The sequence below is a fragment of the Rissa tridactyla genome, chromosome 3 (assembly GCF_028500815.1).
Source record: "Rissa tridactyla isolate bRisTri1 chromosome 3, bRisTri1.patW.cur.20221130, whole genome shotgun sequence".
NCBI lineage: Eukaryota > Metazoa > Chordata > Aves > Charadriiformes > Laridae > Rissa > Rissa tridactyla.
Window position 1 is genome coordinate 101,266,966 of NC_071468.1, and position 12,653 is coordinate 101,279,618.

General features: G+C 42.4%; 1 protein-coding gene across 6 annotated transcripts; it reads left to right on the forward strand.

Moving 5' to 3' along the window:
- Positions 1–286: 286 nt before the first annotated feature.
- On the forward strand, positions 287–11,175 carry LOC128906573 (glutathione S-transferase 3). Of its 6 annotated transcripts, none has more exons than XM_054193973.1 (8): positions 287–431; positions 2,977–3,056; positions 3,537–3,643; positions 5,383–5,434; positions 6,197–6,329; positions 8,119–8,260; positions 9,696–9,827; positions 10,386–11,175. In XM_054193973.1, the coding sequence occupies exons 3-8, from the start codon at positions 3,557–3,559 to the stop codon at positions 10,527–10,529; spliced, it is 690 nt and encodes a 229-aa protein (XP_054049948.1). In that variant the 5' UTR covers positions 287–431; positions 2,977–3,056; positions 3,537–3,556; the 3' UTR covers positions 10,530–11,175. The 6 variants fall into 6 exon arrangements, with proteins under 6 accessions (XP_054049948.1, XP_054049952.1, XP_054049951.1 ...); XM_054193976.1 differs by having other exon boundaries at positions 293–310; XM_054193975.1 differs by lacking the exon at positions 287–431 and adding an exon at positions 2,466–2,602.
- Positions 11,176–12,653: the final 1,478 nt, after the last annotated feature.

Consider the following 12,653-nt stretch of genomic DNA (forward strand, 5'->3'; position numbering starts at 1 on the left):
ACCCAGCCGCGACGGTATATAAGGCTCAGAAATCTGACCACATTGCCCTCATGACGACACGATCGAGGCTGAAAATGCAGTGACAGCCGCTGCGGAAGCACTGTGTGCGATGACAAAGCGTTTCGGAATAAAAGAGATAAACATTTCTTACCGTTTATTTTACCGTTCCATTTTCCTCCCAGAAGTCTTTGCGAAATATGCAGAGTAGGGGCTTCCTATTGGTGAGTGTCCCGCTTCGTCACCGCCTCGTAGCGCTGAGGCGGGAGGTGGGGCGGTGACGAGCTGGCGACCGTGGCTGCTGGCGCGGCTGGTGGGTGTTCCTCGGCCCGGCCCGGCCCGGCCCGGCCCGGCCCAGCAGCCAGCCACGGGCCGGTGGTGGCCCGCCGGGGTCTGCGGGGGGAAGCGCTGCTGCCTCGCCAGTGAAAAGCCGTGTTTGTTTCTTTGCTTATTATTATTCGCGTTCTGTGCGGTGTGTGACTAACGGGGGTTTCTGTGATTTCTCCCATCGCCACCCGGGTGTCCTCTGGCTCGGGGCGGCGGGGGTGGGTGCCGTGCTGGGTTCAGTTGGCCACTCGGGTGTCTGGTGGGGACCTCCCTGGTCACCCCTGTAATTAACCAGCGTTCGTACTGAAGCGCGTACGCCAGCCTTGCTCATCACGCGAGCTCGCTCCGTCCTGCTCTTTGCCTCCAAGCCCTCCCCTCGCCGCCAGCTTATCAGCGTGATGGCCTCCTGCTTAATAGCACGAACTGCTCTTCATCTCCTGTCTACAAAGAACTTGTCGCGAATGGAAGGGGTTGGAGATGGTGGCCTGGGAGGCTGCTGCCGGCCATACGCTGTGTAGGGGACTTTGGCCCCTGGTTGGTGTTACCCGATGAAAGATATTACATAGACAAGAGCAGCCGCTGTTGGGCTGAGGGCTGCTGAGCCCAAGCAGTGAAAACAATGCCCATACTCGGTACTGGTGAGGCCCCACCTCAAGTACTGTGTCCAGTTTTGGGCCCCTTACCACAAAAAAGACATTGAGGTGCTGGAGCAGGTTCAGAAAAGGGCAACAAAGCTGGTGAGGGGTCTGGAAAACAAGTCTTCTGAGGAGCGGCTGAGGGAGCTGGGGTTGTTTAGTCTGGAGAAAAGGAGGCTGAGGGGAGACCTCATCACTCTCTACGACTACCTGAAAGGAGGTTGTAGAGAGATGGGGGTCGGTCTCTTCTCCCAAGTAACAGGCGATAGGACAAGAGGAAACGGCCTTAAGTTGCACCGAGGGAGGTTTAGACTGGATATTAGGAAAAATTTCTTCACCAGAAGGGTTATCAAACACTGGAACAGGCTGCCCAGGGAAGTGGTGGAATGACCATCCCTGGAGGTATTTAAAAGACAGGTAGACGTGGTGCTTAGCGACTTGGTTTAGTGATGGTTTTTGTCAGTTTAAGGTCGATGGTTGGACTTGATCTGAAGGGTCTCTTCCAACCAAGACAATTCTGTTATCCACAGGTCATGCCAGGTGTGTGCCCTTTTCACCAGTGTTCTTCTGATCTGTGTGGCTAGCATGGGAGCGATGACTTCTTGCACAGATACTCATGTTCCCTCTTCCCCTCTGTTAGTCCAAGTGGTCTTCGTAAATCACAACAAGGGAGTAAATTCACATCCTTTTTTTCCCCAAGTCCCTTTTGCTGTTGAGATACCAGGTTGAGGGCAACGACCAGCAACCTGCTGTTGCGGCTCCTGGCTGCAAATTGCCGTTTTCCCTCCTTTACTTGTGGTGAGAAGAGCGGGGAAGGGAGAAGCCCTTTGCCCATCCCCAGGGCACTCTCCTTCCATCAGATTTCAGTTCACAAGTTGGACTTTGTCTTCCAATATTGCATGGCAGGCTCAGTCTTAGGAGCCAGAACACTACAGCTTGCTTCAAAGCTTGTCGATCCCCCTGTAATTACAAGACGAGCGTCCACCACATCTTTACCTTCCAGTTGCCGTTGCTCATTGATGTGTGCTTGGCAACAGTGACTTCCTTGTCTCCTGTGACATGTCAGTTGGCTTGCTAGGAGCACGTCTTAGGAAGGTGCACTGAACAAAAGTGACTCTTCTGTTTCTTTAATTTTTTTTTATTTTTCTAATTTTAAAAATAATTCTTTAATTTTTTTAAACTTCAAGTTAAAAGTCACCTTTGGCTTTTTTTTTTTCTTCTGTGAATTTAGCTGTATTACAAGCAACTCCCATTTCATTCTGTTCTTTCACGAAGTTCACACTGATACTTTCTGTTAGTCTTTTTTTCTTCCTCTTCAGTCTTTTTATTAGCAGTATAGACACTGCTCAGCAATGTTTGAGTTCCCAGTGACTTCCTAAGAAGAAACAGAGGCCCCTAAACAGGCATGAAGGGCCGATTAACCTGGCTCGTTTCAATTCCCGTGTTCAGATGCAGTCTTGTATTTTGTGTTCTATTTTCGTGCCTGTTGGCTAACAAGCAGATCGCTCGCCTCGCATGTGCTCAAAGTCTTTCAAAGGTGGTGGTTTGGTTTTTTTTTCCCCCTCCGCTTATGAAGGAGCTTTTGCAACACTGAGAACTGGAGGTTATTGTTTGCGTGCCAACAGGCTCTTTTCCAGGATTACGTGAGTTGTGGATTGGCATGACAAGAAATCTCCCTACAGAGGGAAAACAGCAAGGAGCTGCTATTATGGAATTCTGCATGTGAAATGCCAGTATGATGAAATTTGATGCTCCCCTGGTTTATGGCTTTACAGTGGAATCCAATTCCTGCTGAGACCTAAACACTAATCTATTCAAAAAATAACAATTAATAGCCTTGTTTATGAAGCCGTTCAAGAACTAAATGCTGCTTGCAAAGCATGGTGTGTTTGATCAACTGAAAAGTCTATAAAGGTTTGCTTAGCAATGGGGTTTATTAATAGAAAGATATGCGACCAGTAGAAGCATAAGTAGTGCAGCAGTCTGAATCTTTGTATTTTAATCTGGATTATTACAGAAGAAACTGGTCATTCTTTTGAAGTTTCTACTGAGTCTGGATCACATATTTACCCTGGATCACCACAGCTAGAACAAAAAGTGAGAGACTTTGAAAATACGTTCTCATTCTTCACTAAATATACATAGAATTAATGTTTAGATACCTTTGGCATTCTTTGATAAAAGGACAGCCAGATTTGAAAAGCCTGTCTACTGCCTCTCTCTCCTTTGATCAAAACTTGGCTTTCAGTGGTGATTGAGTAACTTTAGTGCTAAAACTTACTTTTTTTTAAAAAGTTTTAAGGATTTCCTTAGTGGTGACTATTTTTTTTTCTGTTATCTCCTACTCAGCAACTTCATGCTTACTTTTCCTGAATTCCCAGGAAATGAAAAGACTATGAAATGCTGTGACTTGACTTTGCAGCAGTAAAACCAAATCAGTTCAGACTGAAACATTTCTGAAATGTTTAGTCAGAAATTAACAAATTTTTGTCATGTGAGTTACCTGTGAACCATTATTCCAGCTGACATCAGATTTTTCTATCATTATTAACTTTATATCTTTCATAACTATTTTAGGTAACTGGAAGTTTGAAGTCATGTCTGGAAAACCGAAACTTTACTACTTTGATGGAAGAGGCAAGATGGAGTCGATTCGCTGGTTGTTAGCTGCAGCTGGGGTCGAGGTTTGTTTTAGGGTTTTTAACTTTAAGCTGCACTTTGGTAAACTTGTCTTTGAGGCAGATCACAGGTTATTAACGAAAAAAGAAAGGACATCCCAGGATGCAATAATAAATGAGCATTGGCTATTCAGTGTAATTAAACACTCTTACTTTAGCTAGAGAAAAGTATGGCTTCAAGTTACATGTCTTCTGAGCAATGACACTGTAAACCAGTTTCTTGCTTAATGCAAGCATGCGTAATGCTTAATTAAGCATTCGATTACTGACCCAGAGCTGCTCTGCTGAATGATAGATGCATTCCTGGCGTAACAAGTGTTGTCTGTGCCAAGTAAAACAGCAATGAATTTGCTTTCTCTAGTCTTTCTGTTTTCAGTTGGATGCTCACACAGGTTCTTATTTCATCTTTCACTCCACTGGCTGCATCCTTCACAATAAGCTATAGCACAAAATATATTTTGTCTTAATTGCATCATTTAGATGAGACGTAACAGGGCGAAGTGAGCAAACTGACCTACATGTGTTGGGAAGTTAGAAATCTCAGAGCAGGAAGAAAAATATTTGGATAAACCAGAGAAGCAAGACATCACTCTTTTTTTTTTTATGAAATATAAATTACTAATTCATTCTCTATGTGTCTTAGTGATAAAGTGATAATTCAGTTTGAGGACAAAAAGGACAAGTGGTTGCTCCAAGTGTCCTCTTTTATAGAATCATGGAATCATAAAATAGTTTGGGTTGGAAGGGACCTTTAAAGGTCATCTAGTCCAACCCCCCTGCAGTGAACAGGGACATCTTCAACTAGATCAGGTTGCTCAGAGCCCCGTCCAACCTGATCTTGAATGCTTCCAGGGATGTGGCATCTGCCACCTCTCTGGGAAGCCTCTTCCAGTGTCTCACCACCCTCATTGTAAAACATTTCTCCCTTATATCTAGTCTAAATCTTCCCTCTTTTAGTTTAAAACCATTGCCCCTTGTCCTATCACAACAGGCCCTGCAAAAAGTTTGTCCCCATCTTTCCTGTAGGCCCCCTTTAAGTACTGAAAGGCCACAATAAGGTCTCCCCGGAGCCTTCTCTTCTCCAGGCTGAACAACCCCAACTCTCTCAGCCTGCCCTCATGGCAGAGGTGCTCCAGCCCTCTGATCATTTTTGTGGCCCTCCTCTGGACCCGCTCCGACAGGTTCATGTCCTTCTTGTGTGAGGGCTCCAGAGCTGGACTCAGTATTCCAGGCAGTTCTGTATCTTTTTGTTTCTTGTCTAGTGATTAAGTTAATCTTTAGGTGTCCTAAACATGCTTCTGTACTAAACTTCCCACTGCGCACAATACTTTTACATTATTTTGTAAAAGCTTTGTTTTAACTTTCTAAGAATTTGTTCCTGTCTAGCTCCCAAATCACAATATCCCACAGCCGAGACTTTTTCCACATACCAGAAAGCATTTTAAGGACAGCCTAATCTGTATTGTCGACTGTCTCACATTAAATTGCCTGTGCAATACCAAACAAACCATCCTCACTCCAGTTCTTATTGCCTGATTTTCTGCTAGCGTTGCCTTTAGCAGCATTTGTCAAATATGACAGTCCAAGAGGTTTTGTCCTTCGTATTTTCTCCCTTAAGAGCCATATCTGGCATGGAAGGAACTATGATGTATATTCTCTTCCTTTTATGATGTTTAAAAAAATTATCTGTTCTAGAAATGTGAAAAGACACTAATTTCCTCTTCTCCCTCGTTCTTTTTTGTCAGTTTGAAGAAGAGTTTTTGGAAACCCAAGAGCAGTATGAGAAACTCCTGCAAGGTAAGTCCAAGTGAAACCTCAAGAAAAGTGTGACCAGACTTTACTTAGTCTCAGAGAAGATGCGTGAAGAGAAGACTTTGAAGGCTGTGTGGGACTTGCTTTCCACACAGCAGAGAGGGGAGTAAAACTGAGAGCTGTGAACAGCTGCAGAGGCAGATTTTTTTGCCATATGTGGGCACATGCAATTGAAAAGTGGATGTCTCTCCAACCCAGAGTTTCCCAGGCCTCTGGGTTGTTGTGTTCTCCATTTATCTACGTGTCCCACCTGGTCCCACAAACTTACCCTGAGCTTCACTAACTTGAAAAAGCATATCCTAAAACTTCATTGAATGTCCTGATTTAGCTTAAGATACTGGTTATAAGAGAGGAATTTTGGAATCTGACATTTGCTTCAACCGTGTTTTAAATAATGGAACGTAATTTTTAAAATTTATTTAGAATTAGACACTTTTTATTCAGTTTGTATGTTTAGTGTGATTGTCTCCACTGTAATTCAGTTTCAGCATAAAAGCTGCTGTACACAGTCCTGACTGCAATTTCAGTGAAATTTTTTTAAAGCAAGGATGTTAATCCACAATAATTGTGTTCTGCAGTTTGTCTGCACCACTGTAATTTGTTGTTTGCATGGAAGAACTCCAGTTTAATATAATGACTACCCACAGCAAGCTCACGATAAAAGTAATGATCTTCGGAAGACAAGAAGAAATCTCCAAGACGTGGAGTTACTAGAGCCAGTGGAATAATGTGTGGCTTTCCCTTTAGATGGATCCCTGCTATTTCAGCAGGTGCCCATGGTGGAGATCGATGGGATGAAGATGGTGCAGACCAGAGCCATCCTCAGCTACATAGCAGCAAAGTACAACCTCTACGGGAAGGACCTGAAGGAGAGAGCCCTGTACTGTAACAGTATTACTACTTGTGAATTTATTATAGTAGCTCAGATCCATCTAGAACTAATTGCACACTTGCACACCCAGAGAATCACCTGTGTGCCTCAGTGACACACAACTTGCAGAGAGCCTGACAGGCCACAGTTAGATGCAAGCCAACGGTTTTGCTCTAATTCGATTTTTTTTACATAAAATTATTTGAGGCAGAGGTTTATTGTGCTTGAGTAAAAGATTAATACAGGTCGTCACAAGTATTCGAGAGGTGACTGACATACAAATGTTGAACTACTTTTGTAAACAGAAAGCTTTTTGGAAAGCAATGGTTAATTTTTAACTTTTGACTGCAAAATTAGATCTGTGGTTGATGTTGTCTATGATTGCATGATGCTTCACAGCACTGTAAAAAGTGCATGGTTTAGGTCTTTGGGAGTTGGCGAAGGAACAGCTAAGGGCTGTTGTAAAAACTTCAGGTATCATGTGAAATTAAATCCAGGTCTTGATGTTGTGTCTATGTGAGGGAAGAAAGTATGATTTGGCTATCTCAATATGGAGCTTTTAAATGTTCGTTTCCTATTGTTTTTTCAAAAGAAGAAAAACTAAAGGTCAACTAGTAAAGCATCTAACTTTCATAGACACTTCACAATAAACTGCCATTAAACGGTGTGAATGGTTGGATGAATTGGCTGAAGGAGGTTCAGGGAAGTAACAAACAGAATGAATGTTCAGACAGGAGCCTCAGTCGTAGCTTATCAACTTCTTTATGTAGTTAACAAGCCATCACATCCTGCAGCTTGCATTCCTGGCATACCTCCTTCTTCAAACAGAGTTCTATTCCATCGAGTTTTAGAGTTAGCCTGAAGCCTATTCCTGCTGTTTTACCAGCAAACATACATGAAGTATATTTGTTGATTTGTTCTTGGGCAGGGGGAAGGAAGAACGAGAGTTTCGAGGAAGGCTTGCTGTGATTAGCTCCAGGTCTAAGTACTTTGGATAGCTGGTCTTGTAGAGCGTGGAAGTGCAGTTTTGGAAGACTGGATAGATGCAGGCAAGACGCTGGTGTACATTAAGGCTTGCAGGAATATCTGATAGCTTCTTATTGCACGTATCATGTTTAATTCTTACAGAGGCTTTTTTGAGAAGCTGTTGCCTGACAACAAAAACTATGGTTAGTTTTATTGCACAGCAGGAACTCAAATCTCTGACAACACAGGATGGTTAGAAGACTGATAGACTATTTTACCAGATATTTTAATCATATTCATGAGGACTTAATTTAAATTTGAGTCTTGTCTACAGTACAAAACCTGCTGTCAGAGCTCTGGAAAAATGAGTAAAAGGGATGATCTGAAGAACTGCTGTACTAATAATTTAGCTAAATGCAGAACCTGGTACACTTCAGGTTTCCAACCGCATTATTAATCTGTTTGGCACCACTTGGAACTCAGGTGAAACCCTGGAGGTGGGATACATCCAGACAACTCAGCCGGTTGGGGAGGACTCTTCTTGGGGTGCTGAGCGTTTCTTTGGTGATTCTGAAGTGATCTGTAACACCGAAGTTAAACTCTTTTAACCTCTGTACAATCCTGTTTAATCCTGCACAATGAGGCAAGTAAAGTGACAACAACACTACAAATATGAGTGAGCCTCACACTGTGATGTTTCTTTTTTAACTGCAAAAATAATTTTCATGAAGGGGGTGGGAAATTCAACTTTTACTATCACAACACAAATTAAGAAAACTTTGCTTATGAAGGTGCCTTCTTATTTAAGGTTTTTGTTTGCTTTGGTTTTAAGGATTGATATGTATGTTGGAGGAACTGATGACCTTATGGGCTTCATTTTGATATTCCCATTCTTATCAGCTGAGGATAAAGAGAAACAACGTGCCTTTATAGTTGAAAAGGCAACAAGCAGGTATTTCCCAGCATATGAAAAGGTGTGTAAGAGAATCATTTCCTTCCATTGTTCTGGAATGATAATAATGGGAATACTGGGTATTTTACCAAAAGCAGAAGAAACAGAAAGGTGTCAGTGCAGTACTTTAAACCAGTATTGTCCCAAAACTAGGTTCTTTGCCCGGTGTGCAGGCCAATAATAAACAGAGAAGAGGTATTTCCAACTTTATTCCATTAATGCATAGAAATGGGGCGCTTGCCCCAAGGGAGCACACCTTAGTTTCAAAAATTTGCCTTTTTATACACTGATTATCACATATTTCTCTATAATTAATGAAATATGGTTGGGGCTGTATAGATGACTTTTAGCAGCAGCAGGAGGTTCCTTGCTTGCTTCGATTACGTTACATTTTATTTTTCTAGTTGATATGGATTTTACTGCAACACCAGAACATCATACTGTCTGCAGGCCTGGAGAGATGAGAGGGAGGTCAGGGCAGTATGAGACAAGTTGGGGTGGGTTAAAGGCAGAAATTCCTAAGTGAGATTTCATTGTCTGAGCAGCATCAACATTCAGGCTGAAGAGTCCAAGTATCCCCCTTTGGCTTGAAAGTGTTATGAACCAGTGAACGTGTAAACATAGCTATATACAGTTAAAATAGCAACCTCCTGTTTTTAGGGGAAATGAAACTGTGTAATTTGCATTGTGAAGGCAATGCCGTTTTAGCACAGCTTTGGTCAGCTTTGTTTAACATTTTAAATACCTCTATGTGGTTTTTTTTTTGAACCACAGTAATACACAGCTATTACTGCTGTCTTCTAGTCTGAGTGGTCTGCTGCATAGGCCATACTGGAATCTTGGTGTTTCTCTAACTGATCCTTTGAGAGACAGAACCCAAGAGTGCTTTTAATGCAAAATTGATATACGCAAACAGGATGATCTGCCAGAAATAGCTGCTCTTCTGTTTTAAAGGCTAGAGGGAAGACAGTTTCCCACTTAAAAGACCAGCTCTCCTATAGATGGCTGTCAGAGTTCATTCTACCCTAGATGCCACTTGTTGCATCCTAGCCCCATTGCTTTAGGCTGATCACATCTCTTACATTCTTTATTTTCCCACTGAAGCTGTAACTACATACAGAAAAATTCAAGATTTATAAGGCTGGAAAGGACTGAATACCAAGGTGGCATCTAGCCCTGTAGTCCAGAATGCAGGGTTACCTAGGGCTATAGGAAGGAGGGATGGGTAAGAGAAGCCCTGGGATTCTAGATTGCCACCATGAGAACTACTCATATATATCCTATAAAATGATCAGTGACTGCAGGCACCAGGCCCGTATCCCCAGTTGCATGGGAGAGAAAGGTGAACAGAAGAGGGGGCAGTAACTATTGTCAAAGAAGGCGTGCCTATGCGTTTTGAAAACATCAACCTCAGCTGGCTATCCATATCTGAGTGTTTTCATTTATGACACTTCTAGGTTTTGAAAGACCATGGGCAGGACTTTCTTGTTGGCAACAATTTTAGCTGGGCAGATGTTCATCTTCTGGAAGCCATTTTAATGGTAGAAGAGAAGAAGTCAGATGTGCTCACAGGTTTTCCTCGGTTACAGGTACCTTACATTAAAAATACACTCATATGGCTGGAAATGTGATAAATGATGTTTCACAGTCTGTTGTGTGTAGATAATTCCACAAAAAGAGCATTTGTCACTCCTCTTTCATTGTAGTCATGCTCTTCTTGCTCTAGGAAGAGCCTCGTAACATGTTTCATCTAGAGAATCTATTAGTTTTTGGAGTAATCCCTGTACAGATCCAAAGAAGTCCACCCTTCCCTTTTCTTTCCCTTCCTCTCACCAGTTCTGTGATACCTTTAAAGAGAAGATATTTTCTGGATCCCAAGAAGTGATTGGAGTAAAGTACACATCTGAAATCACAGATAACTGTTTTCACTTCATCCCATATCAATACAAGACAGAGGGCTGTTTTATTACTGTTTAAAATAACAAGGTTGGAATGAGGGGCAGTAAAACTAATCCATGGCTAAAACTATTTCCTGTCTTGCCTCCACATACAACTTGTTAAAGGATGTTACACAAATCAGTAAAATTGTTTTTTCCTGTGTTACTTTCTATTCTTTAATTACCATGTACTTACTGTTTACCTTTTAGGCATTTAAAGCAAGGATAAGCAGCATCCCCACAATCAAGAAATTTCTACAGCCAGGAAGCCAGAGAAAACCTGTTCCTGACGATAAATACGTGGAGACTGTGAGGAGAGTTCTCCGCATGCTTTACGACATGAAAGCCAATTAGTGTGCCTGGCTAAAACAACAGCTGTTGCTCGGTTTAAGAGAACTATCAGATTGCACATGTATAATTACACTTCAGAGAGAAGGTGAAGGGGTGTTCGAAAGGAGTTTCAATGGGCAGTATCTCGTGTTCTCTTCTATAAAATACAGTAGGCAGGTATCTTTTATACTGCTTCACTACTAGCCTATATTTTGCCTTCACTCTTCTTGAGATTTTTCTGGTAATTTTAAGCAAGTGAAATGGCAGGAAGCATACTGTCTTCCTGGAGACTTTTTGGAAGAGTGAAAAAGAAAGAAATGTGAGTTGCTGATTGACAGCTTCAGCATGTTCTGCTACTTCTGAGGACTTCCTTCTGAAATCCAGATGAGATTTTTGTATGATGATTGCTTCCAATTCAGGCCTTTATTGGTTTTAATATCACTGTAGACAAATGAAAGAAGTGTTCTTTAAAGAAAGTAGGAGGTGTTTCTCTTGCCAGTTCTATTGGACGTTCCTGACTTGTCTGAAATGTCAGCATTGTGCCTTTATAACTAAGCTGCACTTTAATGACTGAATTAGGAAACAAATTGACTGGCAAATGGCATTTTTGTGTAACTGCATATCTAGAATATCTTTTATAATCAAATAAACATTTTATGTGGTCATGTCATGTTGTGTCATGAATGAAAGCTGAGGCTTGCAAACTTCATTTTTTCTTTTCTTGGAGGATAAATTCTTTATACTTGATATGAAGGGGATCCGTGTTAACCCATATGCCTCATGCAAAGGCATTCCATTTGCATTTTATAAACCAGAGAAGGGAGATGTGAAGGAGAGGTAGTAAACCATCACACAAACCTGGTGGTATAATACCTGCCAAACTAAAGATGTTATTTCTTTTCCTTTTTTTTTTTTTATTTTTAATCTCTGGTTTCAGCAGATGACTTGACAAAGGAATTTCAAATGTTTTTAATCACTTTGATAAATGGCACTTACGCTTTGAAAAGCTGCTCTGTAGGATGTTATCTTGGGGTTTAATATCTGTTATTTATAGTTCTATATTGATGATATAGTTTACAAGAAAATACTTGTGCTCAATCCCTAATGGCATTGTTTAATTCCTCTGTTAGCTGTGGGTTGTGAAATAAGATGCTACTTGACCTTGGAATGCAGTGCGTACACTCGTCTGCTGCTTGATGAATGAGTTGCCCGCTTGAGAGCTCATCAATTTCCCCAGCTTCAGCACGACTGAAGTTCTCGGCACTACGAATACTTTTCCCTCATTGCCAGGAATACAAAGTTTGTACGCTGGCTTATCTGTCACCTGCCTTCCTAATGTCAATTGCAATTACAATTTAGTCCTCGCTTTAATCAGATTGGTTTAATATGAAAATTTGGAAAACCCTGTAGTTGTTGGTCTTAATTCCTTTGCTAAGTGAACTTTTTCTCCAAAATATGAGGAAACACCTTCCTAAACACCATGAAGATGATCAGAGGGCTGGAGCACCTCTGCTATGAGGACAGGCTGAGAGAGTTGGGGTTGTTCAGCCTGGAGAAGAGAAGGCTCCGGGGAGACCTTATAGCGGCCTTCCAGTACCTAAAGGGAGCCTACAGGAGAGATGGGGAGGGACTTTTTCCAAGGGCATGTAGTGATAGGATAGAAGGTAGTGGCTTCAAACTGGAAGAGGGTAGATTTAGATCAGGAAGAAATTTTTCACTGTGAGGGTGGTGAGGCACTGGAACAGGTTGCCCAGAGAACTTGTGGGTGCCCCATCCCTGGAAGTGTTCAAGGCCAGGCTGGATGGGGCTTTGAGCAGCCTGGTCTAGTGGGAGGTGTCCCTGCCCAGGGCAGGGGGGTTGGAACTGGATGATCTTTAAGGTCCCTTCCAACCCATACCTTTCTATGATTCCTCCCACCGCTCTTCTTTCTAGGCTCAACTCTCCTCCTTCGTTCCGGAACCCTTTACCTCCTTTTCCTCTTGGTGATCAGGGCGCTGTTTCTCCCACTGTTTTTCCCTCACACTCTGCCACGCGGTGTTTTGCCCCTTCTTAAAGGCATTTCCCCCAAGGTGCCCCCACTGTGGCTGTGGGGCTCAGCTGTGCCCTGCAGGGGGTCGGTTGGAACCGGCTGGAACCGGCTGGAACTGG